The sequence below is a fragment of the Fringilla coelebs genome, assembly GCF_963513975.1.
Source record: "Fringilla coelebs genome assembly, chromosome: 4".
Lineage (NCBI taxonomy): Eukaryota > Metazoa > Chordata > Aves > Passeriformes > Fringillidae > Fringilla > Fringilla coelebs.
This window is the reverse complement of record NC_140032.1, coordinates 56,752,577-56,780,017: the sequence shown is the minus strand read 5'-3', so window position 1 is coordinate 56,780,017 and position 27,441 is coordinate 56,752,577. Positions and strand designations below refer to the sequence as shown.

The window sequence follows — 27,441 nt, the reverse complement described above, 5'->3', positions numbered from 1 at the left end:
GTGTAAAATTTGGATCTTTATTTTAACAGCACCACTGATGAAGGCCCTGTAGCCTTTCATTTCACTGAACCACAGACTAGTTCCACTTGGCAACTACACAAGACTTCAGACACTACAGTGAGGAGCGCTGGACTGACAGACATGCCTCACACTGACAATGCTTTGTGGAGCTCAGGCTCAGCACCATTTCTGGAGGCCTGGCATAATCAGCTGCAGTCAAATATTAGACAAATGCCGGGACCTCTTGCTTTCTGCAAGCATTTCCAAACCAGATATATGAAGAAACTATCTAACAACTAGATAGTACCTTTTTATAAAAAAAAATAATAAGGGAAGCATCAGCAAATAAACATTTTTATGCAATTACAGTGCTGTCTCTCTAGACAGCAATTTTTAATGTACATGAACCTGCTGCAGAGAGTCCAGAGAAAGGACACCAAGTTGCTTAGAGGGGTGGAGCACCTCTCCTACAAGGAAAAGCTGAGAGAATTGGGGTTGCTCAGGCTGGAGAAGAAAAGGCTTGAGGTGACCTAATCATGACCTTGCAGTACCTGAAGGGACCCTACAAGAAAGATGGAAAGGAACTATTTACAAGGGCATGTAGTGACAGGGCAAAGGAAAATGGCTTCAAACTGAGAGCAGATTTAGATGAGCTATTAGGAAGAAGTTCTTTACTGTGAGGGTGGTGAGGCACGGACACAGGTTGCCCAGAGAAGTTGTGAATGCCATTTTCCTGGAAGTGTCCAAGACCAGGCTGGATGGAGCTCTGAGCAATGTGGTCTTGCAAAAGGTATCCCTGACCATGGCAGGGAGGTTGCATCTAGCTTTAAGGTCTCTTTTAACCCAAACCATTCTATGATTCTATGACAATTTATGGTCCTCCTTGATTTAGTTAAAATAAACTATTCTGAAGTTATGCTGTAATGGTTTAGGTGAGGAGAGAAGTTGCCCATCAGGAATAGTAACTTTGCAAGATGAGCTCATGTTAATTTCTTTCACTTCTAAAAACAGTTTGGTCATTATTAGACAATAAAATCCTACACAATTCTCATATTCAAGAGCTGAGCAGAAGTGCAAAGAATTGGCACACTGCCTAAAGAGTCCTCCTTTTTGTTAATAAGCAACTTTCCAAAAGTCAAGCATAACTTCAAGTTAAAGTAAACTCACAGCAATAATTTCTGAAGCATTTCAAGTAGCAACAAGTCTAAGCCTTGCCCTACAGTTCATCACCTTATTCTGTTTCTCCCTAGTTTTTTTTTTTTCAATGAAGACAGTTCATGAAATGACCTCAGAAACTCATGAATGCATGTTCCAGGAGGAGCTGTCAAGTGCACAAACTGCTGCACAGGGACAGAAGCTGTTCTCTCCTTTCATCACTCACCCTCCTCAAAATTGCAACATACCAAAACAAGAGGAAGAAAGACTGCAGAGTGACTCTGAATTAGCACTTTTGCTCTCTTCCTGCTCACCTCTATTGTTTCCTCAAATGCTGACACAGACTTACCCCAGACAGGCTTCCCAGAACCAGTCTGACCAACTGCTTCACATATGAGAAAGAAGGGGCACAGTTGCTGTTCCTGATGTGGGCACTGCAGGCGTCCAGAACAGTCCGTACAGACACGCGGGCATAGATGACATCCTCGCACATGCCCAGGAGGATGCTGTTGAGGTGGTCTCCAAGCTTGATGGGCTAGTGACAAACAAGAACAGGAGACAGGAGAATCAATTTTAACAGTGACTTGGGGAACACTCAGAAAAGACACTCAACAAAGCACAATAACTATTCATGAGATTTGTTGCCTACATTATCTGAGGGCCAGTTTGAAAGTCACCATCTAGGAGGCGAAAACATAGTGGCTGTAGAACCAGGAGAGAGGCATTCAGCCTCTGGATTCAACCCCTACTCTACAACAACCTGGTATAAACAAGCTGCCTGATCTTCAAGGTCAGGACACCAAAGACTTTCTCAAACATTTAATGAATAAGTGAAAATAAAGTAAAAGGAAAAAGGTTCAGAGGAAGTTTTAATCCTTAATTTTGACCATTCTGCCACTAACAAATATAAAATTCAAACCTCATCACAATAATTTTGTACAATCCTCTGTGCTCATTTTCTGCAGTTGCTCACCTCACCAATATTTTGTAGCATTAAATTCCAGTGATATCACCAAACAGTATCAACAAAAAAGGAAGGAATAAAACAACCAAGCCACTGCTTAACGAAGCAGAGCTTCATAACTGCAGGACAACATACATACAATCTAAAAAAACCATAAATCCAGATGTCTTTCTGCTCTCCCTGTTCAGTGAATGCAGCACACCGAACTGGAATATCCCTCCCCAGGGTATGCAGCAGTCAGTGATAACACTTGTTCTCAGGTGCCACAGGCACTTGGGACCTGAGCTTTCTGATCTGCAGCTCTCCCAAAGTGGGTGGTTACCCACAAAGTACAAACACTGTCAAGCTTTTTGCATCACAGAGTGCTTCAAACAATTGCAATCTTTCAATCTTCCCTGTGTGAGCACTCTTAAGGTGAACCATAAAAAAGGCATTCTGGACCACCCCAATTTAATTAATGTAGGCTTTCCCCATCTATCTGTTTATCACCTCTAACTAATAATAAAAATCATGTATGTGAATAAGATATGAATCTCCTGTTCAGCCACACTCCCAGCAGAGAAGCAGCTCATTAACCAACACAGGCAGACAAATACAGAAAACGTTTTAAAAGAGGGGAAAAATCTGCACATGCAAATTAACACACAAAAGTAATGCCATACACAAGGTTGTCCTTTTGCCAACACCAACTCCACAGGACACAGGATCCACATGACAATGTCCCAAAGGCAAATTCCTTCCAGGCTTACCCTCACCACATTGTCTTTGGGAAAATACTCTTTTATTAGCAGGTAGAGCATGCCTTCCCACTACATTACTGAGAAACTGTTGCCGCACTCTTGACACCAAAGAAAGAAACAAAGAAAACAGGGACTAAAATTTATGCCTACATTCCTCTCAACACCTACCTTCTTTAAGTCACCTACTTTAAGGCACTCTCCTATTACTGTTGAATACTGCTCCTTTCATCTCCTACAAGACAGGAGAGTAAAGAAAGAGAAAAGCCCTAGTGTCTAAAAAAACTCTAAGGATTTTGGGCAGGCACAGTAGGCATTACGAACAGGTAGCCCTAAATAGTCAGAGCTGCTAAGTTTTTAACCTCACTTAGCTGCATTCAGGCAGATACTTCCGAATAAGTACAGCTGAGATCCCAACTACCACTCTGTTAAAGAAAATATCAGGAACTGAACACCTAAAATGCTGAAGTCTTTCAAAATTTTCTTCCTTAGTCTTATATACAACATTTACTAGTAGGAACAAACCTAAACCTGAACCACAAATTGCTTCACGCACAGCTGCAAGTCCATCTGAAAAAGCATTTCACCTTATTTCCAGTATTCTAGATATTTACTTCTTAAAGTTTAACTGGGGGCAGTGAAGGAGCACTGAAGAAGATAATGAATCACATTTATCTTCAGTTATTTTTGGCAGGACAGTCTAAGAGTTCTGCTGGGTGTGTGAAATAACCACATTGAGCAATAACACTCAGCTCTAAGCAGTCTGCAACTGTGTCTGCATTGACTGACAAATCAATAGCAAGAGTCTACTCCCTGTTCCACACAATTAATACACTTTTTTGGCCATTGTGAAAGGAAGTATCTATATGTGCCAAATCCAGACTCACAGAATCTACAGCAGCATGGAGAACAAGTTTATTTTGTGTAAAACAACCACGTTACTTCAATATTTATTTTTATATAAGCCTAAACAAAACCAAATTATTTTCTCCTTCATCAGCAGCTTAAACCACTGTCTTTCAGCCTGTGGCATTACAGGATAGACCAGCTCAGATGTATCTTCATGGAAACTAACACAAATGTGCTATCAGCTCCTTCTCCCTGCAAGACAGCACTACACTTCACAAGAAAAAGCTCCAAGTATGGGAAATGAAACTTCTGTACTGGGCAGTGACTGGAACAGACTGCCCAGAGAAGCTGTGGAGTCTCCCTCACTGAATCATCTGGATGCAATCCTGTGCCATGTGCTCTGGGAAGACCCTGCTTGGGCAGGGAGGCTGGACCCACTGTGGTCCTTTCCAGCCTGATCCACTCTGTAAAATTCTGGGAAAGGCATGTTACTCCTCAGTGTCTCAGTATGAAACCCTGCCATGCAAACTCAAATGCAGAGTCAGTCAAACAACATCAAGTCTGAAGTTGCAATATCAAACAAAACCAATCTAAACTTACCTGACTTTGAGGAACTTCATGGTCAGCTCCCCAAAAGAGCGCCATACCAAGAGAATAGATATGGACCTGCCATAAGACACAAGATATCTGTCAACTCATTGAACAAGACTGGAAATGCAAAGCAGATTTCTTAAAGGAGAGCAACTAATTTAACATCATTTTGCTTAGAAATACATTTCTAGTATTGAAGCTCAGCTGTCTTTCACATCCCACCTCCCCTTTGCACGAGGTTCAGAGGAACAAATCCTAGTGCTACAAAACATACAGCATCCAACCAGTGCCCCCATCTTCTCTGCTCAGTTTTAAGCTTTCATCTCATACTGATGCCAGAAACTCATGTAATCCATACAATCAGCCTAGTGTGGGGTAAAGACTGCATGGTTGTGTCCAAGGATCCTTAAAACTTGTGTCTGAAGGCAAGGCAGACCTTAGCACGACTCAGGCAGGGGGCTATCCTAATGAGAGCACAAAGATTGAGATCAAAGGAAAAAGAAGGAATGAACAAAAGAATATGAACATTGAAAGCAGTACCTTAATCTATAAATAATTGATATTTGAAGGTACAAGTACATTAACCATTACACATATAATTAACAATTAATGTATCTTCAACATAATACACCCATCAGCACAGGGAATAAAACCTTTAAATACTGCAGAATTAAGAGCACACCTACTGAGCCAGCATGTGCTTGACTGTCAAAAGAAAACAGATGAGTGAAGAAAGAAAGCACAGTTTTTCTAAACTGTGTAAGTAATATACACTAGTCATGGGTCTTTATACCATATTATTAGTAATATTTATGGTACTTAAAGCAACAAATATATTGAAAAATTCTGAAGGCAATGAACAACAATTACAAGGACAGCAATAAATTAAAAGCTCACATAAGTCAGCTTCTTCACCAACTAAGCAAAACATCTTACTTTAATTCTAGATATATAAATTGACAAAAATCTGAACAGATTAGGACAGTAGTCAGAAAAATGCATCAAGAGTTCTAAGTCAATACCACTGCCCTATCCAATCAGAAACATTATTTTTCAAATACTGAGAAAATTGCTCTCTATCTGGTTTATTATCCATTACCCTTCCAAGTGAAAAGCTACAAAGTCTTCCTTACATATCAAGATATACCACAGCTACACAGAAAAAGGTGAATATGCTTTCATGGCAATAATGAATGCAAAAAAACTTTTTCAGAAAAAGCCAACAATACACAAAAGACACAAAAGCAATCCAGAAAAAGCCTCAACTAAACAAAAACTGAAGTTCCCCAACTCTTTCAGTCCCCCCATAATGCAAGAACAGCAATTTAAAAGACTATTATAAAATTAGTTAATTCTAATTAGAGACACTGTCATAGTCCTAAGCCTGTCAGTGTTCAAGAAAAATTAGGACAATGGTCAGATACATTTCTGGGTTACCCTCTTTGGAATATGGAGCTGGACTTGATGATCCTTGAGGATCCCTTTCAATTCAGGGAATTCCATCATTCTATGATTCTGAGCTTCAAAATACCCAAATATATTTCCAAACATGAGATGTGCAATCAGTCCTCTTAACTAAAACTTGCTACTCTACTAATACATCTGAAAACAGCTTTCAAAATAAAAGCATTTATTCAAAAATTCTAATTAATGCTTGCACTGTACTTAAAATATGTCCCACAATATATAAATCAACATGAAATTAATTTCCCAAATCAATCTCCATTCTAATTTGGAATGGTTTGGTTACTCTATTTCCAATAAACCTCAGACATATTTTGGATTCAAACTGACTGTGTCTTGGAATAAAAGGGGCACTCATTTCTTGACTATAATTTATTTTTAGTATTTCTCCTTGAATACACTGTTAATTTGTATTAGCAAGTACAATCATAACTGAAAAGACAAAGGTAATTCTGTCACTGTCTGACATAAGGCCTTAAAAAACAAGGTGTTTTTCTTCTGCCTTCAGCAGCTTTTAGTAGAACAATCAAAATGGAAAACACCAACAATTTCCAGAAAATTAATTCAGTGAATTACAGCTAGTTGTGACAGAAGAAAAAAAAGTTTAAATGTGTCAAAAGCTACCACAGTCAGCAAAGCAAGATTGGATTCTGTGATGTAAGAAGCACAAAGTCAACATATTCCTTACAAAGAACCAATGTTCACTTGATCCAGAGTTTAATAGGAATGCAAAGGGAAGCAGTCAAGAAAAGAGAGGTGCACATATAAGCTATTTATCACCCTTACCAACTACAACTAATAAAGCCATAAAAGGACACCAGTTTTTGTACAAAGCTAGGTTTCAGGGAGCTTTCTTTTTCCACATCAGCAGCTAAGTGGATCACCTTCCACCCAGCAAGCAAGGCTATGCTGACACCAGGGCAGAAACTCACACAGCCCAAATGAGCAAGGATTCATGAGCACTGCACATGTACAGAGTGTACATTTGGCCATGGCCTATTGACATGCTCTGTGTTGGCATTTACAGGCCACAGAGGACCCTCTGAGTGCTTCCTTCCCAAAGACTAAGAAACATCACAGCATGGCTTTTCACAGTAACAGTCCTCCATTTATTTCAAAAAGAGAAAAAGCAGCATATTGAATGCTGGCAGAGAACAAAGAATGCAATCAGTTCTGACCCCAGTCACAAGCTTGTCATTTCAGAACTATTTTTTCTGCCATTTTTAAAGGCCAGTTTTGTACATTAACTTCAGAATTGGCACTAGAGGTAACGTTATTGTCTTCAAAAGTGTAGTCCCTCTTGAAAGCAAACAAACAATTCCAAGAGTATGACTACAGGATTTGCCAGCTGCATCCTACATAACTGAACCTAAGTCTTCATTGATGTCAGTGTTATTTTTACTTCTCCATTAACTTTCAGCTTAGGTTTCTAATTGCTTATAGCTTTGCCATAGACAAAACTGTAAACATATTTTATTACACCATTAATTTTGACAATATGCAGGGCAAGAAGGATGTCTAAATGGCTTGGGAGTAACTGAGGATTTTCAGTAGGTGTTCAGTGATACAGCCCTGAAGAAAACTGACTATATACAAAAAGCTTCTAAAACAAAACATTCAACACAGAAACACATGTTTTAATGGTCCTTGTGCACACAACAGCAAATGATGCCAACACCACTTTCCTCTGATGTAAGAGCTGTTTCTTCCTGGAGGAACACTGCCAAGTGTCATAACTGTTCCCAGATTACAACACTGTCTGTGGCTAGCTTCCCTCCAAGGATTATTGATCCAGGGAAGCCAAGGACATAGTAACACCTCAGCTTCCTTTTCACTCCCACTGCTAAATATCTTTGGCTAAGCCAAGGGAACATTTCCTGAGGAAAGTGTTACCATTTACAACAAATTCTTGTCAAGAAGACAGCTGAGAAGATAATCATTCTGACTGTACCTGTCAGTGACCTGGAGGACACCCCGTATACAAACCTCACCTGTCTGAACATTTACTCTTGTGAGAGAGTTAAAAAGGAGAAGTTAAAAAGAAATTCTGTGCAGCCATTGTCCAAGTATGTACGTGGCCAGGGCTTGTACAGACTCTTCCTCACAACTGCATACAACTATAATCACTATTCCACTTCAACCAGAAAAAACAAAGTAGGAGGATCCCTCTCCCACCTCACAAAAGAAATTACATGAATCACAAACCATGGGGAGACAAAAAGGACAATTTAAAGCTGTTTTGTGAAGGGATCAACAACAAAACACCAGAGCTGTCTGCCAAGGAAGAGGCACTGTACCTTTTCAACATCTGACAGGGATGACAGCGAGTGGTTCTGCAGAACCTCCGGTGCTGTGAACGCTCGCAGGTCTTGCTGGGACACATTCTCATCAGTAAATGACACACTGCCAGATGGAAGCAACAGCAGAGACCACGGAGAAATGATGAATCCCAGAGCAGCAGGATCAGCTGGAATTGAAAAGGGAAAGAAAAACAAAAACCACCCTGAAAATGAAGCAATGTTGTTTGATGCCCTTGCTGGATGTTAGTTTATTATCAGCCTACATACTATTAGTGGAATAGATTCATGCTTCCTTTTCCACCTGTGGTGTTTCATAACCACAACAACAACCTCAATTTTAATCACACTGGGGAGTAACACCTATCTTTTATGATTATTCTTCGCTATTATTCACAGCAGCGAGCTCAGGAAGAGCCTGCTAAAATACTCACAATCCCCTGTCCTGAAGTTTTTTCATTTATGTTACAGTTGACATATAAAATGTTCCCTTTCTGCAGTGCACATGTCATTAAGGCTAATTCCTACAACAGGAATTCCATTCCAAACTCCATTCCTACAATGGAGTTTGCTCCTATCCTAACACAGCACTACTGCAGCAGCAATGCTTGGAAGAGAGTAGACAAAGTTAGTGGGGAAGGAAAATACTCATTAGAGCAGCTAATAGAAGGGGACAAAATAAAAGAGTTTTGGGGCACAGAAGTCCTTTTTAGTCTAAAGTGAAAAAATATTACAAATACCTGAACATTTCAAAACAAGCACTGAAATTGCAGAACCAAAAGTAACCAAGATATGCAATTTGCCAGCTAGGTTTTTGATATCTGATGATACTGCTGTCAAACTAACTAAAAAAATCCCAAACAAACAAAAAACCCCAAAAAACAAAACAAAAAAAGAAGGTCATTTTCTTAAGTCAAAATATTTTACATGAATCAACCCAGTTTCACTGAAGGGGGCATGTGGTTTCACTAAGTAAAACTAAATGTAACTTTTATTTTTTCATAAGGAAAAAGGCAATAGCTCTGCCTTCTGCTATACAATATATCAAAGACCTGAGGAAACACATTTGAATGATGTCCTTTTCCCTTGACATAGTAAGCCAAACCAGCAGAATAATAATTTCCTCCATTAGCACCACCACTAACATTTTCCATTCTCCAGCTCAGGATATTCCTACAGTGCTGGTTCCTAGACTGATGAACTATCTTGTAATCTAGATTATTTCTAATCTCCTAGGAAATGTATTAAATTACTGCTTGCAGGTATCAGGTGTAAAAGGATCTCCCAAGTAAGTCCTTCAATTTTCTAACCCCATTCCTCTGAAACAAACAGAACAAGTACTGGTTGCTGTTGTGGCAGCAAGTTCAGATGTTAAAAAAAAGAAATATAAAGTTGGACAGCCCATTCCTATTATATGTAACAAGAAAATACCACATTATACAGCAAAGTTTCCAAAAACATTTTCAGGAAGACTACCTTAGTTGGCCTTTGACTTTCAAAAATTATCCTGTGGGTAACTACTGGATTCTGCACCACTTCTGTGTGTATTCACTACTGATATAAAAACCCCAAACAACCAACTCCTTATAATATTTTAAGATTTCACCTTATGAGTCCCAACTCGGGAACCTTAAGAAACGTTGAGGCTTTAATCTTAATTTAACATGTTATATAACAAATACTTGAAATACATAAAAACTCTTCATATTCTGAAACATACTAAGACAAAAAATTGATTTAGTTTTGAGAATTAACCCCCCCAAATTAGTCTGAAGTCTTCCCAATATTAATATCAACAAACTTTAGAGCATTTGTCCTCTCTACATATAGAGTCTGAATTTATTGATCCACCTCCACTCAAGAATCTTCATGACCTGAAGCAATGTAAAATTAATGTGAAAAATGGGAAGTTTAGAAAAAGGACTGATTTTGCCAGGCTCAGTTTACTGACATTTTCTCAGATTCCTCCTTCAGTAGCTTATAATTTATGTAGCAGATCATAGTGCCTACATCACAACTCCAGGGAGCCTCATCTATTGTTATGAAGGATGAGGATAAAACAACTAATTCTCCAGTTTCTTCCTTAAGGCATGCATCATAAACCAAAATAACTATCTCAAAGCTCCAACCAGGTAGATATACCTGAGGAAATACTTCTTAGTAACACTACTCTAAAGCGTTTGCACCATGGATAAAAAAGTAGCAAAGATGCAATGCATCAAACAGCCAGCAACTACAGGAAAACAAAATAAACTATTTTCCAGTGATAATATTCATGCCATCTTCTGTTTAGGCTTTCAGAATCATTTGCAAGAGCAGTAAGGGTAATATACTCCTGAAAATACTGAGGAAAATGACAAAAAAAAAAAAAAAAGGGGGTTTCAACCCCTTTTTTAAAGCCACTGGAATTCAGGATATGGCTCCTGGTCAATTTTCTATCCATTGGGCTTTCAACTGTGCTAGAGCTGCCAGCCTTCTGAGTTAACTCCAGAACTATGCAACTGGGTAACAAAACACTTGTGAGAGCACAGCATTTCAAGCAGTGCCAAGACAGAGATAAATAGCATGGTCTTACTTAAAGTGAGAGAGTGAACTGGCTTTAAACACAATAAAACAGAAATAATCTTCAGCTAGAGAGCACCTGCCAAACAAATGAGAGAGGAAAAAAAAACCTTTATGTGCTTCAACAGCATAGAAATAGCCTAAGATAAAAAAGACCCACCACATTCTAAGAAACATGAAGACAAATATTTGAAATGGATCTACTTTACATTATTGATGGCAGGTAATTTTGAATTCCCAAGTTACAGTCAAGTCAGTCCTTTAGGATCTTTTCCCCCCACTTCTCTCTTAAGCCACAGCCATCAGAACAGAACACACAGACACACACACACATTCTGAAAAGCACAGAACAACCCCAAAATACACACAAGGCTTTCAACACACGTCTTTGTTTCCCCTCCATAGCCCTCACTGAGACAAGTAATCTGAAAATTTGTATGCTCAGGCCAGAATGGAGGCAGCCAGACCAGTGACTCCCCTGCAGCCTGGCCAGGAATGCTGCAGGATTATGCCAGCACATGGGACCACTTCTGCTGGAAATGCTCTCATCCTTGGGCTGGTGCAGCGTGTCCCTGCACGCCTGCTGCACAGGGCAGGCAGCACTGCAGCGTCTCTGCCTCCTCTCCCTCTGGCACAAAGGGCTAGGAGAGCTCTGATGGGACACTGAACCCCTTGGAAAACTCTTTCCTGAGGGTACTGGAGCAGGGAAGAGAGTGAACAATTAGTTTCTGAGATCAGTTTCTGTTCCTGAGCTGCCCCACAATCAAACACCACACACAACACTTCCCTGTCATGCTGACTACATCCAGCAGAGCTCTGCCAAGAGTGCAGAGTCACTGAGGCTCTGGTGTGAGTAGGGTGGGTGGAGGAAGGGATGAGGAATAGAAACTAAAACATTTTTAAAACCTCAATAAAATTACAAAAACTCAATCTCTCTCCTTCTCAGCAACCAAAAGATCAAATGTCACCAGATGATGAAAAAAGGAAAATCATACCCCAACAGTTACTGGCAAAGGGAAAAAGCAATCATTTATCACCTGCCAACAAGGGTGAGCTAGGAAATGAGGATTTGGGGTTTTACCCCTTCCTATTGAATTTTTCTTCTTGTCAACTAAACCAATCCATTTCCTGTTCCATCCCACCTAGGTCTGTGATTACTCTGGACTCACCACTAGTCCCCATCAACACATTTCACACTTTGCCTTCCTTTTTTTCATTACACTTACTAAAGCAAAGCAGCTCCAGTAGTTTGACTGTCAACAAGATTTACAGGTCCCTGAAAACCATAATCTTCCTTCTTCACATCCACTTTCAGATGACATAACTTTTCTTTACATAAATAATTTCCCATATGCAAATTTTCAAGACAGCCAACTTGCAAAGACTTTCTTTCTTTGCTCAACCCGTATTTTTAATATCAGACTCCCTTTCCCCCTTCTCTTCCCCTTCCTTTAGGTACATGTCTCCAAACTTAAGGTCCAATTATTTTCAGAATCCTCAACGCACACTTTAGAACAGGAGTGGCCTAAGTGACATATGAAGGCTTTCCCAGTTTCCAGTTTAGATAAATCTTTTCCAGTTAAACCTAGCAAATTAGAGGGACGCCTGTTTTATAATTCTCAGCAGCAGCGAGCACAGCATTCTCCTTATGCTTGTAGACTCACATTTGAGATTACTTCAAAGACTTGTTTCTTTGACCTCACGGAGTTGTGAGTGCAAGATACAGCACGTCTGAAACAGCTGATACACCCTTTCAACAACAAAATAGTTATTGCAGATAATTAAACAGATGTAAGAGAAGGGCAGGTCTGGTATCGGCCTTTTCAAATCTCCAGATTAATCTCAACATTGCCAGTGCAACTGATGTCAGATCTGCAACTGAGTCCCAGATTGCCTTTCTCCTTCATTTAACAGCTTATAACGTGCTGACAAGACAGCTACCAGAGCTGATCTTCTAAACTGCTGATTAGCAACTGGGCTCTTCAATCTGAGCTTTCGCTTTTTATAATGATAGAAATAAATGTGTGAAGTATTTTTAAGGAGTTCAACCTCTGTTAGAACTGTAAATACAAAGAGGGATAAAAATTTGCACATTTCTGTATCTATTGCTGAATAAGGCATGATGTGATATGCAATTAACCATGAAGACACTGGATCTCCATCCTGTGCTTCTCTTATTCAGTGCTTTGATGGATAAGAAGATAGACTCACTAAAATACATGCACAACTTCAATATATCAAGAAGCCCTCAAATCTGTAACAGAAGCTTGTTCTGGACTTTCTTTCTAATTTCCAGAAACTAGCTTAAGTAAGAAATTAATTGAAAAACAGGTTCTCAGTTGACTGAGTGATAGCAAGATTCCCAACTTGAAACAAACTACCAAAACTCTACCAAGATCACATATATAAATAATTACTTGGGCTGGTAATTCCTTTAAGTGTCTGTGGTTCCTGGGGTGGTGTGGGGAGGCTGCCAACAGATGGCAATTTAAAATTTGGCTATTTCCACAGCCTTTTTTATCCCCCTCATTTCAAAACAGCTGGTGCACAGACCATTGAACAATATGCCTAATTTATTTTTTTTTTAATAAAAATTTACAAAACACTCAGCAAAGCTTATATTTTGTTGCAGAGCAGTGTGTTCAGGGACTGCAGGACTCTGTACAGGGAGGAAGAACACTTCTGAGAGCTGGTCAAAGCTGAACATGCTGTCATCTTGTAGAAGCTAAAAGCTTGCCCTATCTCCCTCTGCCCAGGAGTGATCAGTCAGTTCTGAAGAATTCTGGAAACACACCCTCTGACATAAAATAGCTCTTCCACACCAAATGCAAGAAAGAAGTGGGCCTGAAATGACCAAGGAAAACAAGATTCCCTGTTTGCTACAAGCCCTCCACAAATAAAGAGCAAAATTGAGTCAGACAAGCCTAGAGGAACCTCCACATTTTCTATTCCTGCACGTCAACACCACCTTCATAAGCCAGCACAGAAACTGATATTCAAGATGACAAAAAAAAGTTTGTAGACTGCTTCCTGAGTGAAGACAACCTTCATTAAAGACTGTCTGGCTATCCAGCTCTTGCTGGGAGGAATGAGATTACCTTTATCAACCTTAGCTACACAGAAAAGCTCTTTCATTTGAGTGTCTCTTGAAGTGCGTTTTACCAAAGGCTATATCCCAGGTTAATTATTAGCATGCAACTGAAAATGGTTTGCTGAACTAGCAGAAAAACAACTCAATAAAACAGCCTCATCTCCAAAAAAGAGACAGACTCTTCTGGCACTGATTTTATCTGAATTTGTGTTTTGGTCTTCATGGATAGGAAGTAAGATCAGAAGCTTCTGCCACCTTAGCCTTGCCTGGCAAACATTTCCCTGCCTTAAAAGCACATATCAGAAGTCCTGGGGCAGATTTCTGGTTTGTGCTCTCATCTTTCAGTACATGTTCTTCTGAAGGAGGGCTGGCTGTGCTCTTGTTGTCAATGCTTGCATGCAGTCTTCATAGAGATTATGGTAACTTCTCTGCACTACTCTCAGCACAAGAAAGGGTGAGCTCTCATTTTCAGTGGAGACTCCCTTCTAGAAAAAAATTTAGACCTACGATAAAGTTTTAAGTGGAAAATTAGTAGTGAAACCACTACTACGTGCTCATACAACTGTGATCTTGCAGGTGGATTAGAAGATGAAGCTCCATGTGTCAATTCCTGTAAAGTTTACAAGAGCAAACCTCTAATCATTCAAGATCCCTCTTAAGTGAAGGTCTTAACAATCTGCCCTCTTAAAAGAAATAATTCTCTTGGCTGTCTCTAATAGGCAACAAAGTGAAAGAGAGGAAAGCAGATGCCAGCCTTCCTTTTCTTGCAGTATGAGAAGCAGCAGGACGGGTCAGCTGCTCAAACTGCAACAATAAACTCAGCACTCCTAAAAGGGAAAGCTTTTTACTACACATAGGCTGTGAGAACGCTGGTAAAGGGAAGAAAGTAAATTTGAATCGGATGTCAAAACTACCTATAATTCACCTGACAAAAAATACGTTGGACAAGTTGATAAAATTCATATTTGTAAAGCTAAGTTAAGTGTGATCAGACATCAGGCACCACACAGCAGTTTCTGCCCACATCTGCCCTCTCTGGAGTCTGTGAAGCATCCAACAGAGACCACTCTCAGAGGCTGCACAATGCATAGGACAGAGCCAATAGACTCAATAGGATTGTCTAAACCAAATCTTTAAAACACCAGCCAAAACAACCTAAATGTTGATTCTTGATAAAATTCTAAATCAAATGCCTGCAAAAAATACAAAATATTTTGCTCTAAATAACAAAGATGTAGCAAAACAATGATTATTTTCAAAGTGTGAGCCTCTGATTTATCATTAATAAAACTGAATAAGCTCACATATGCATGCTTAGCTATAAGGAGATAAGCCCCCCATAAAGATGCTGAAATACTAGGATGCATCATGGGACTTTATCTGAGAACAAGTTAAAGATGTTACTGAAGTTCAATATGTGGGTTAAGCATTTATTGTATTAAAAAGTAAAGGGAGGGAAGGACCTTAAGGACTTGCAGATTTTAAAGGAAAAAAAGGAAAACATAAGGAAGGAGAAAAGTTCCATATGCAGACCTAGTGCTAAAATGTGTATTATTAGCAGTATTGCAGATGCTAAGCTTGGAGCCTACTGAGGGGGGAGGGAGAAGGAATACTTTACTCCTTTGAAGTACAAGTCAACACCACATTCCTTCAGTAGCAACTCGGGTGCTGCCACTTGCATTTTGGGGAAGCATACCTAGCTTTCTGGTGAAGTTTTCTGTTTTTCACCTTTGAGACAAAAATCTCTTCAGACCACACCAGTCATGACTGCACAGTACTGTACCCATTTCCATGTCCCCTTCAGTACCAAAGTGTGCCAGTGGTCTCAGACTTATTTATCGCTTTTTTTCTTATGTTTCCATCTCACTCCAATGGGTCTAAAATAACTGAAGTTACCACCACAGGAACTGGGATGTGCCACAGGTTCTGGCAGAACACGAAATGAAGGTTGAAAGCAACCTTTGGGCTGAGGTGCAGAGAGGCACTTACCCAGAGACAACCTAGGAGCAAGGTATTGTTTGGGTTTAGAGCCTAGAATGACAAGGCAGTTTACTTGTAAGGCACATTAATATAACCAAGATGTTTCCAGTTAGACTGTACTTATCAGTCTTAAACAATGCTTACCTTTTCTGAATAGTTCTTGAAGGCTCTCTGCACTTTGATTTAAAATAGCCCATATTTCCTCTTCTTGCAATGGTCCCCCCCGCACCTCCAGAGCCTCTGCTAGTGACACATGCATGTTACCTGGGAAATAAACAGACTGATGTAAGAATAAATAACATCTTTTCTTCTCCATGCATGCAGTATTCAAGTAGTAATAACCCATTTTCAACGTTCAGTCACAAATATTCACCAGCATTAGCAGAACCCATCAAATATCAGTAATACAAAATGTTCCCTATGGCAATAAACAATTTTGAGCACCTCAGGAAAACTCAGGTTAAGAAAATAATGACCCATATTAATATTGTAGGCTCTACATCTATAAATTGAACAAGCTAGCATTAATCCAAATACTATAGGCAAGAGCTTGCTTATAGCTTGCCTTGTTTATAAAGGTGACAGATGATCAGTAGTTACAGGTTTATTAAAATAAATCAGCTATTGATATGATTTTGACAGGTTTAAGTCATGAAGCTGTTGTTAGAAAAGGAAGTTCCTCCTCCTTTCACAGAGTTGTTGAGAGCATCTCATGACCACACTATGAGAACACTGCCAGCAAAGATGCACACAAGCAAAATAGCTATGGCACTGATAGACAGCTATGGAACAGCTTCTCCTCACAGTTAAAAACCAAAAACTGTTAGCAGGACTATACATATTACTTCCCCAGAAAACAAATAAAGATTTCTTTCCCCAGATAAACGAGGTTATGCTTCATTATTTTTTGGAAGAGCTAAACCACCATTTTCACCACACTACAATAGGATATTCTGTTGTCCAAGACCATCTGAAAACTGAAGACTGCATCCCTAAATATTCTGGAAAAGCAAAGCTTCATCTGTTCTATAAGCTGAGGAGCAAATAAACCATGTGTCTGCTTAATTACTCCAGCTCTCTATGGAATGTTCTCAGACTGAGCACTCATGCCAATTGTTATTTCTGATTAGGATGCAGCTGCAGTGGCTTCTCTCTGTGCTTCTCTCCAAAGCCCAGAGAATAAAATCTTGAGGCAGTGAGCTGCAGTAAGAGCCTAAGGTGTACTGTCACTCGTCACTGGTAAGTTTGTCATATGTCTCAAAGGCTCCAAAGTTGCTGCTGGAAATGGAAAACACAGTTCCACCAGCACTGCTTATGGTCTGGAGAGCAGCAGCTGATACCAACAGTTTGGGATGACTCAAGGGTACTGCTGGAAGCTCCTGCCCCTTCCTGTAAATCACCTCCCCAGACCTTTCCCATCACACCATAACAATCCTGGCTCAGGTGCAGGATACTAACCTAACAAATCTAAAGAGGAACAGCTTTAGTTTCAGTTTTAGTTTAGTTTTTTTAGTTTCCCAACTGTCTAGGCAGCTTTATGCCTTCCACATGTTTTTAACTACAGACAACCAACCTAAACACATATAATGGCAACATAAAAGGCTGCATGTCCTACAGTTTCTAACTGAAAACATGGGGTTTGACAATACTTGCTAAAACACTAGCCTTTTCACCTAGAATTCTATACTACTACTGAAAAATTACATATTGTTGTAATGCTTTTCAGCACAGCTTATTTTTCCTTATTTCACAACTTGCCAGTTTGTAGCATTCAATTACTGTGCATATTTACTAAGCCAGATATATTTTCAAAAATTAATGTTCAAAAGTCCTCAAAGGCAGTGGAAGGGAAAGCAGACTCAGATGCATTTAAAAGAAAGATGAAACATGAATTCCCAAAGGGAAAAAAAAAATAAACCAGGCAAAATGGCAAGGTAGGGACCAACACAGACTTGCAGTAAATGGATGGAAAACCAGAGAAAATTGTGCTTCCAACTCAGCATGAGATTCACATACACCAGGCACAGAGTGAGTGTCTGGCCTCACTGTTCCAGGAAATTCTGTGATTTCATGCCACTGTCTCAAATTTCAGTAGGTACCTCTAGAATCAAGCTGTCTGGATTATTCAGATTAAAAGATCTCATCCTCTCCAAGAGACTAAAAGTACATGAACTCCAAATGAAAACTTTTTGTGACAAATATTCTAAAGGAGAATGCCAAGCATAAGAACAACAGTCCCCTCTCCCCCACCCCAAATCCTTCCCTGCCACTCCCCTTCTCCCCATTCTGCAAAACGCTGCATCCTTTCAGCCGTTGCTAAACAACATGGACTGCTCTGCAGCAGATAGAAGCCAATTCCATATTTAACAACAGGACAGAGACCATAAGCATGTCTGCTCCAACTCCCAAACACATTACATCAACAGTAAAAGAATCCTACAGCAAACAATTCCTTGATCACAGTGAGAAGCAGCGTGAATATACACACCCAGCCACCCAGGCCTCTGCTGTAGCAGGGCAAGCAACAAGATCTGCTTGCATTTTACAGATAGCAGGAGCTTGACAAATAAAAATCAAACACACAACACAACAAAACCAAACTATTTCAAACTGATTTTGAAAGCCCAAGCAAAATCTGTCACAAAACTAGTCCTTACAAGCACAGCCACGTGCAAAATGCCACAAGCTGGGATTTGAGTGGGATTCCCATTGAAGCAGATCTGTTTCACCAACTTTTTGGTAACTTTCTCTTTTCTTCCTCAGAGTTATCTTTAAGCTGCAGTGCTTGTCTGTCTAGGCTATGGGCAGAGCAACACGCTGGCTATGGGGATTAAAGGACCTCCCACAGAAAGGTTCTCTAGCACCAAGGAAGTGGCTGAGGGAAGCTGGGGTGAGGCTGCTGGCAGGAAAATGCAAGGCCAGGTTTCTCCACCTGTCCAGCCCTCCTGTCCTCAGCCAGGCACCGATTTGGAGCTGACAGTGGAAGTGCCTGGCTCAATGCGTATTTCTCCCCCACCAGTTTGTCTGTCTTGGATGTTTTCCACAAGAAGATATTTGTAGGAATGCTGATGTTTGCAATACACAGCTCCTCCAAATTTGCTGTCTCCTCAGGCAACCCTCAGTAGTGTGTGGTCCTTTGTGAATACAGAAACCTAAATGCTCAATTCATACAAAAGCTTTTGGTTCTATGCAATACCCAAACATTATGATAAATTAAAATATAAGGACTATATTGAGTAATTTTTCTAAGAGAAAAACATTTAAAATTTTTGTAGAATACCATATCAAAACAATGCTCCTGGCAGTCCCTGTGTTTTTCAGTGTTCCAGGCTGACCAGCAAAGAAATCCAGATGCACTGGTAAAGTTCTCTATGGACTCATAGTTCATGTCAAGCCAATTTTTTGCTACAAGTCCTCTCCCTGTCTCCTCTTTATCCAAGGAAAGCAAAGATCTGGAGCCCTGTTCCTTTCACTCCTTGTAATAAGGACAGACTGAAGAACATGGAAAGGTACACCTTCCAAGGATGAGTTCACTTCCCCTTTTCTTGGGGCAGAATTTTGATGGCATCTTAATATGAAGCCAAACAGAGATGGGATTGGAGCAGGCAAGTCTCAGGGTTAGGTGGTATGAACTCTACAGGAACTGCTAGAGCATGGAGTACTCACACAACCAAAACTCACATGAGATCACAGCCACAGGACATCCAAACAGGGAGATTCACACAGCAGAGAGCACAACAGTGTAGGAAGGCAGTGGACAAATTAAAACAGTTAGCACTGGAGGTGCATAGACATGAACCTGACAGACTGCTTGTTCTGGGGCAGAATTTACTCCCAGACCACACAGGAATACTATTTCCACAGGAAGGGAGTTGCATTGTACAGAGGCAACTTTTATGCTCCAGGACAAGAGAGTAAATTCAGGTGTAAATCATTTGTATTAACAAGCTCTGAGTGCAAATTTCTTGGCATCATTCAGCCCTAAGCCATGCAGACAACACAGTCACGGGGAAAAATGTTGCCTAAGCCAGAGGCCTCTCCCATATTTCAGAGTTTTTGAAAAGAGCCTCTCTACCTCATGAGGACCAGCTGCCAGCTCCTCCCTCTAGACAGGCAGCTCTCACACTCCCCAGCGAGCGGGATGGGGCTCTGGCTCTTGCCTGAAAACAAGCTCAGTGACCTCCTGGCTTAAAAAGTCTCATTTTAAAGTCCCAGCAACCCATGTTAAAAGCACACCCTATGGAACATCCAGCCAGTGCCAAGCCCATGAGGCAGCCTTCCACTTGTTCTGTCCCAAGGAAGACAGAAAGCACAACAGGAGCAGCCCTTCACACTGAGTAATTCTGTCAAAATGACTGTAATTTTATTGAACTGTCACCAGCCAAAATATTAAGAAACTTTTGCTATAACAGTGATCATTAAAGACTGCAATACAGTAATTTTTGTCTAAAAGTTCCTAAAAGCAGACTAAAAGTCAAAAGGCTAAATTGCTTCAACTTAACTGATGCTTGACACTTGGTGTTTTGGTTTTAGTAAGATATCCCTTGCTTTTTTTCCTTACCTTGTGCATCAACATTTTTCCCCAATGTTGTAACTTCAGAACAAAAACTTTAAGTCAAAAGCTGTGCTTTAACATCAGCTAACTGAAATGCTTGCACTACCTCACACTTGATATTTCATAGGGATATGATGGCAAGAAACATGAAAAGCAGCTGCTCTGGCATACACTCTGCAGGTGTTCTTAGATGTGCAAGAAACTGTAAAAAAAAATCTAGAATACCAAACACTGTCAGAATTTCTCAATGATCACATAAAACATTCTGATACTAATTTTTTTATCAGTGACAAAATTCAAAAACTAAGAAGAGAGAGCAAGAAGGCTCTATATACATACAAAATACTTTCTGTGGAGAAAAAACCCACCTTATTTGTCCCATGTAAAACACTGTTAGCTGACCTGAACTGTCCTGAATATGAGCAATATTGCCCCCTTGCTCCACAGGCACACTTAGGCAAAAGCTGGCAGGTTCTGAGGAGACTTTCCTCTTAGCAGATGAGCCAGGAGCCCCTTCTTGGAGGGGCCCTCTTCCTCTGGAGATATAAATGCCTGGAGGCAGAAGTACATGTAACAAGGCAATTCTATCCAAGAGAGCCTCTTAAAAAGCACCTTTCTTATGCCATGATTAGCTGCCTGAAAATACAACACTGACACTTTCATTCAGCACTCGATGAACACGAAGTGCTTTCTAAAAGCACTCGACAGGCACAAGGCTCAGTGACACTGAACTGGGGCTAGACCTGCACACTTTCCAAAGTCTGGTCTCTCCCATTTCAGAACCTGAGCACCTTAAGCCATTACCATGCCCTGTAATTTCAGAATCCTGGCATCTATGCTATTTATTTACATTGGCCCACATCTTACATCCCTAAACAAGATCTGGACTACGTATACCAATTAGTTTATCCCCAATAATACTGTTGCTGAAACTGGGCTGAAGTGCAGAACCCTGGAGCCAAGTTAGAAAGCTTGCACTTCAGTAGTCTTTGAAATCTTATTTTCAAATCCACCCATAAAATGTGGTCTTCCTATAGCTGCAGGTTCAATTTGCATAGACTATCCAGAAAATAAGGCATTATTTGCAAATAGTCAAGTCAAGCATGCAATCAAGTCAAACACACAAGCTAATCAAGTCAACTGTGCTTAAAGTGTTTTTTTTCTTTTAGAGTCCTGCTCTCAAGTTAATTACTGCACATTATTCTCAATTATTGTCTTGAAGGATAAGGAAACAAACCCTTGTGTCACATCCACTTTTTTCATTTCTCCTACAGATACAAAGAGAGAGGACACAGCCCCACAAGATCCAACTACCATTTGCCCCCTCTTTTTTAAAGTATTTAAAGAGCTGCCAGAAATCAGGTAAACCAAATTTTTTGTGAAAAAAATCCCACAGTCCCATGGTGCTTTTCATTCAACCTGTGACCTGATAATAGCTCTATTCCTTCTCTTTCATTTTAGAGAGGCCAGCAGAGATTAGTATTACCACCCAAGTATTTCTCCCCTCTTCCTGTTATGGAATAGATTAGCTTCTTCCACTCACATATTTTCTTTCCATGTTCTCCTCTTTCTCCCCCTCAGCAGACAGGATGAAATGTCAGCAAAACAAAAATCTCATGGTCCTGGGCAAATCCTCAACCTATACCAAGAAAATTTCTTTGAAACTGCATTTCCTCTTCAAACTGATAGTGTGCTGCTTGAGCTCAGACTCCCTAAGTAAGGAACAGAAACTAGCTCCAATTTGTGTAAAAACACAATATGGAAACACTCCCAGAAGTATAAATCTTGGCCTTTTATCTAAGCATACACAGATTAACAGATGAGATGCTAGCATTTCTCCTCCCAAAGCCTTAAATCAGTGTTCTATTCCCAGATCTGGAAGACAGGAGAATGTGACATACTGAGAATCTTGGCTCACACCTCCAGAACAAGCAGTGTTTATTTTACTCAAAAAGTGCTTGCTTTCTTTCCTGGAAGGTGGAAAGAAATCAGCTTTTGGCATTGGCCTGAACACACAATGGAAGACAAGCTAGGGTTAGTGTTGACTCCCTCCTTTGCTCTTCTGTCTCCATCACCAGAACCAGATAAACTTGTTTATCTGAAGCTTCGTGTTAGGCAAACTAGTAAAGCCAGTCCAAATTGCATATAATGATCATGAAAGTCATGTTTTCTAGGCAACTGCAGAATGCTTTTTTATACATGAGGGTAGCTGATGTTTCACATTTGATATTAAAATTTTATTCAGAAGAGCATATAATTATCACTACAAAGTAAGCTTAATCCACATAAATCGTAGCATGATTCTTGTATCCCTCTCCTTGTTTAATTGTCAGTGTAAGATTCTTGGGCAACTCCCTTATTTTGCTGTTGATCTGCTCCACCTCGGAGAGGGCACGTCTCCTTGATGCATTTCTCATACTTGCAACTTTCATTTTAATTGCTAAGTAGCAGCAGCAGACCTGTGACTAAGGCAAGGTTTAGGAAAAAAAAAAAAAAAAAAAAGAAATTTCAGGACTACAAAGCAGCTTGGCTATAGTGACACTTTTTAAACAGCACATGCGCCAGTAACACCCTTATTCACACGTAACAAATTAAACCCTTCTAATGGCCTGAAATAACCAGAAGCAAAAAGGCATCTTGCTACAGGATGGAGTGATGATGTGCTGTCTATCAGACAAAAGGCACTAAGAATGGCACCTCCAGCTTTAGTCCAGCAGTTATTCCATTGTTGCATTCGAGAGCCACACATTCCTCACATACTGGGAAAAGGTCATGACTGAAGTCTGTCCTTACTCATTCAGCTCTCAGCACAGCTGAAGAGGGAATGAAAGCTTTTGTCAGGGGAGCAGAAATAGTAGCAGGCACCTGATTTAAATGTCATGGAGCCACTGGAAAGCATTATTCTAAGTCTGTAAGTAGTGCTTCCCACCATCTGTGACATTCTAAAGCTGTCTACAAAAATAATTCACTGGGGCTCTGGTGAGCAAGTGAAGGAAGCAGTGATAATTCCCTAGTACAGTAACTGCTTTTTCATTCAGTACATTATTTTATAACTATATTATAGTATTATTCATAATCACTTCCCAATGTTTGAGAAGACTAATGCTCAAATATTTAACACCAAGATAAAAATTGCCACAGACAAGACATTCAGGGACTCTACTAATAAGTTTCACTAATGGATCAACTTACTTCAGAGCAGATTTTTAAAAGCTTAGCTTAAGGCCTCTCCATGATAATGAAGTGATAACTTTTACTACATCAGACAAATTCTCTAGTTCCAAAGGGCTCAAATTCTGTTAGAATCCTTTCAGTCTCAGTAACAGAGAATGGTATCTTCCTTTAAAAATGCCTCTTCTTGGTAGGGCAGTCCCCTTGCAGTAATGTAATAATCAGTGTCACAAAGGCAGCACAACTGGATCAGCAAAAAATTAAGCCAAGTGACCAAGAGTTCTCTATTTTCTTGGATGTTGCACTTGAAAGTCCTTCAGACAGGTACAAAAATAATAAGTTAACATGCTACAATACTGGGGGAAGCATTAGCACCCACCAACCTTAGTCATAAAGAAAAGTGCTAGGTTTGCACCATATTTGTAAATAATGTAGAAGTCAACATACTCTTAAAAAGTGTAAAGACTGACCCTACCATATGTTATTTCAAAGTCTGACTTTAATTCTGTATCTTCACATCCAATCCTTCCACAAATGGCTTTTTAGGCTGTCGAGTAAACTACATGGTTCACTTGGGTTTTGAGATTTCTTCCTTTCATGGGCAAAAGGTGGATCTGAGCAAAACAATCTTTGTTTATATTTGACTATCAGACACTTTGGAAAAAGAAATCAGCACAGAAGATATACCACTATGGCATACCAAAGCAGTTTTTCCATGGTTAAAAATGAGCTCATGTATGGTACTAGTTAAGAATGCAATGGATTCAGAAATAAGGTTTGTGTTCTTCATTTGAAAGCAGCATCCTTACACACTCATGAGAAAAGAGAGAGCTGCTGACTGGTGTACTCAACCAGAAAAAAACCCCTGGTATTCAGAGGACAGTTCATACTAACAGCTACCTCAGGTCCTCCCTGGAAGGGAAATCATATTCAACAATGCAGATAAAACTGGCTGAATAACAGAATGAAGTCTGAATGACATCTACCTTCATTTGATTCCTCCAGCAGTGCTTTACCTCAGATGTATACAGGTAAAAAAGTTGCACTGCTAAAACACCAGGAGTTTTAAGCGCACATTCAATTTGAGAGCTGACAAACTCCCACATGGACCACCCCACTTACCATATTTCTACTAAACTGCACTTGTGTGTTTCTCTGGGTTTTGCCATGAAAATGAAAAAAAAAAGAAATCCAACCAATTTAACAGTTACTATCCAGCCAGCATCCTCTGCAGCTACTCGTTTCTTACTAATACTCCAATATTTGTAATGGCTTTCTTACCTGATGCCCTAAGCTGAACTACATCCTCACACACGATTTTTTCTGCCTGTGACTTGGTGAAAATAGTTGATGAGTCCAAATAATTACTGATGGAGAAATATCATCTGGAGGGTCTACTGTGCACCAAGTCTTCAGTCTTTGATGCTCAAAGAAGTAATATTTCCAGCTCCTGGAAAATTTAGATTTCCTTAAGCAATTACATATGCTCTACGACACAGAAGTTGCAGCAGAAAAGAAAAAAAAAAGGTGAGTTGCCTTCTCAGACAGTTATGATTTCTTAGGTTCATTTCTGGGGGAAAAAAAAAGGGAGATATGGTATAAGAAACAGAACATTACAAGGTCTGCAGATAGATAACACCATGGATATCTTATCTGTGAACTCACTGTCTGGGAGTAAAGCTATTATTCACACAAGTGATGACTAATTATTATTGTGAAAGTCTGAATTTCTAGACTGAAAAACAGACAAGATGGAACAGAGGCCTACATTTCAGCTGTCAAGAACTGTACACACAAGAAAATCTGTGTCTCTAGGACCAAAGCATAAGCTGAGAGATTCTTGCTCAGCTTTCCTGTAAGTTGAAAAAAATGCTAATTCAAGCGCAATAGCAAATATCAAGTCTCATTCAAAGAGTACTTCATTTTCCTCACTGCTCTGTAACAGAAGAAAAAAAGTAATTTTGCTCTCAGACAGAGAGCCTCTCTATTCAGACATGGTACTACAAGGTGTGAGATTTACACTTTTTTACATGCATGAAAATACAATTTAAAATGCCTGTGATTTGTTATCCTCCTATTAGGTGTGAAAACCTTTACAAAGATTTAAGCAGGGGAATCAGTGACTAATCTTGTAAAACAACTTCATATACTCCAATTGAGAAGCATAACTGACAATGCCCTGGTGCCTCATCAGGAAACAAGAACACTCCAAGGGAATGGCAGAGATGTGAACAGGCAGCTGGCTGGATTTGACTTGTCCATGCTGCCTCAAATGAAGGAAGGATGATTCCAAGGAAATGAGAAGCACTGGCAAATGTCACTACACACCTGGCTCGCTGCACTTTATGTCTGTCAGCCTTTAGGAAGGATCTGCTTTCGACAGTGCCCACTCATGTTGAGAGAGAGTGTGTGCATGTCCCCACACATGCATGTGTTCCCCACTATCTATATAAAATGTGTGGGTGCATGCATCTTCTCCATAAAGACCAAATATTTCACTTCTGTTTTATGTTTCTGCTGAAGGACAAGAGAAAAGCCCTGAAGGACAAAGAGGGTTACAAATGGGCAGGAACACTGATCTATTTTGAGAATCAACATGAACTACCTGAAAGCCTTGTTAGAGGGTCCCTAAAGCCTATTAAAGGTTTTGGCCAAGGCAGATTTAAATAAGATTCTGTAAGCATTTGGAAAAACAGATTTGATACCAGCAGATGGACTGCAACTCTAGTAAGAGGCCTCCATCTGTCCAGAAACTAGCTCTTCACTCTACATGCACAGACAGACACAGGGTATTGATATTGCAAGAGCAGCACCAACCATTTCCTGCAAAGAACTTCAAAAGCATCAGTCATCTTTAAAAACCCCTGTCCTCATAAGAGACTTCACAGCACTTCCTTTTCTTCATAAGCAACTCATTTTCCAGAGGAAAAAAATAATCTAGTCAACTGCTCTATCTTGAAAGCACTTAATTGCTGTTCAAGTGATAGGAAAGATATTTTTCTTTCAGAGATGCTGAGCTGAAGAGCAGGCTGTTGGAAATTGTCCTTGAATAGGATACATCTCAGTTTTTCCCCCAGTAACTGAGAATCTGTCTGTGTAATGTAATTTAGGTGACCTACCAATAAGGTCCAACACACCTTGGATGAAACAGTATTTGGTTAAACCATAATACAGAAGATACCAGACCTCCGAGTTAAATGCACACAGTGCAAACATGGAGATCTCTTCTTCTGCCTAACACCTGCTTGTCCCACAGGAACTGTTTCCACATCACAAGGTGATCATTTCTCCTCTCAGACTGCAGATCCCTTCTTTCTCCACTTCCATACTCAAGCATACAGAAATGAATTTAAGACTAAAGCTGTGCTTGGTCTCTGCATCTACACTCTCAACCAGTAACCAATTTACAGAGCACTTAGAAATCTGAGAGCAAGCAGAAAATATGCTGTGTACTCTTCCATGCTGGGAAACAGACCCACTGCCCAGAAAATGGAAGAAAATATTTACATGAAGGATATTATTCCCTATGGGGTCATTACAGGATTTCCCTAAATTCTCAATTTCCTGCTGCTGGTGATTTCATATTTCAGCATTTCCAAAGTTCTTTGACTTCTCTGTTAAGTCTATTATTAGCAGGGTCTTTAAGCATATTACCCACAGCCATCTTGCAAATATTGAAAAAAAAAAAAGGATTTTAAAGGCAGATTTTCTTTATCCAACCATCCATTGCTGATCCATTTCCTGCAAATGACAGCGTACATCAAAATTTACCTATTTTTCACCCACTCAAATCTTTAGGTGTGGCATACACCAAGTACTGAGAACAGCATGGTCTGTGTGACAACTATTTAGCAGCATGTCCAGAGACAGCCATCAGTTCAAAGATTCCACATAAAACATGGAGATTTTTGGTCATGGAAACTTGTTTTTTAAATGAGCTCTTTATGGAGTCCAAAACCTTCCCGAGCAGCTTATACTGTCTAGTTTAAATCCTGCAATTAGGAGGTTTTAGCTCCAGATTAATT

At 39.9% G+C, this 27,441-nt stretch overlaps 1 protein-coding gene across 4 annotated transcripts in view; it reads right to left on the bottom strand.

Moving 5' to 3' along the window:
• The window catches only part of PTPN13 (protein tyrosine phosphatase non-receptor type 13), a 112,078-nt gene that overhangs the window by 71,076 nt on the left and 13,561 nt on the right, over positions 1-27,441 (bottom strand). For all 4 annotated transcript variants that reach the window (XM_084205011.1, XM_084205013.1, XM_084205014.1 and 1 more), the window contains exons 2-5: positions 15,835-15,954; positions 8,058-8,227; positions 4,306-4,371; positions 1,505-1,690 (exon numbers count right to left, since the gene is read on the bottom strand). In XM_084205011.1, the coding sequence (XP_084061137.1) occupies positions 1,505-1,690; positions 4,306-4,371; positions 8,058-8,227; positions 15,835-15,949 (537 nt within the window). In that variant the 5' untranslated portion in view covers positions 15,950-15,954. The remainder of the gene's footprint in view (positions 1-1,504; positions 1,691-4,305; positions 4,372-8,057; positions 8,228-15,834; positions 15,955-27,441) is intronic.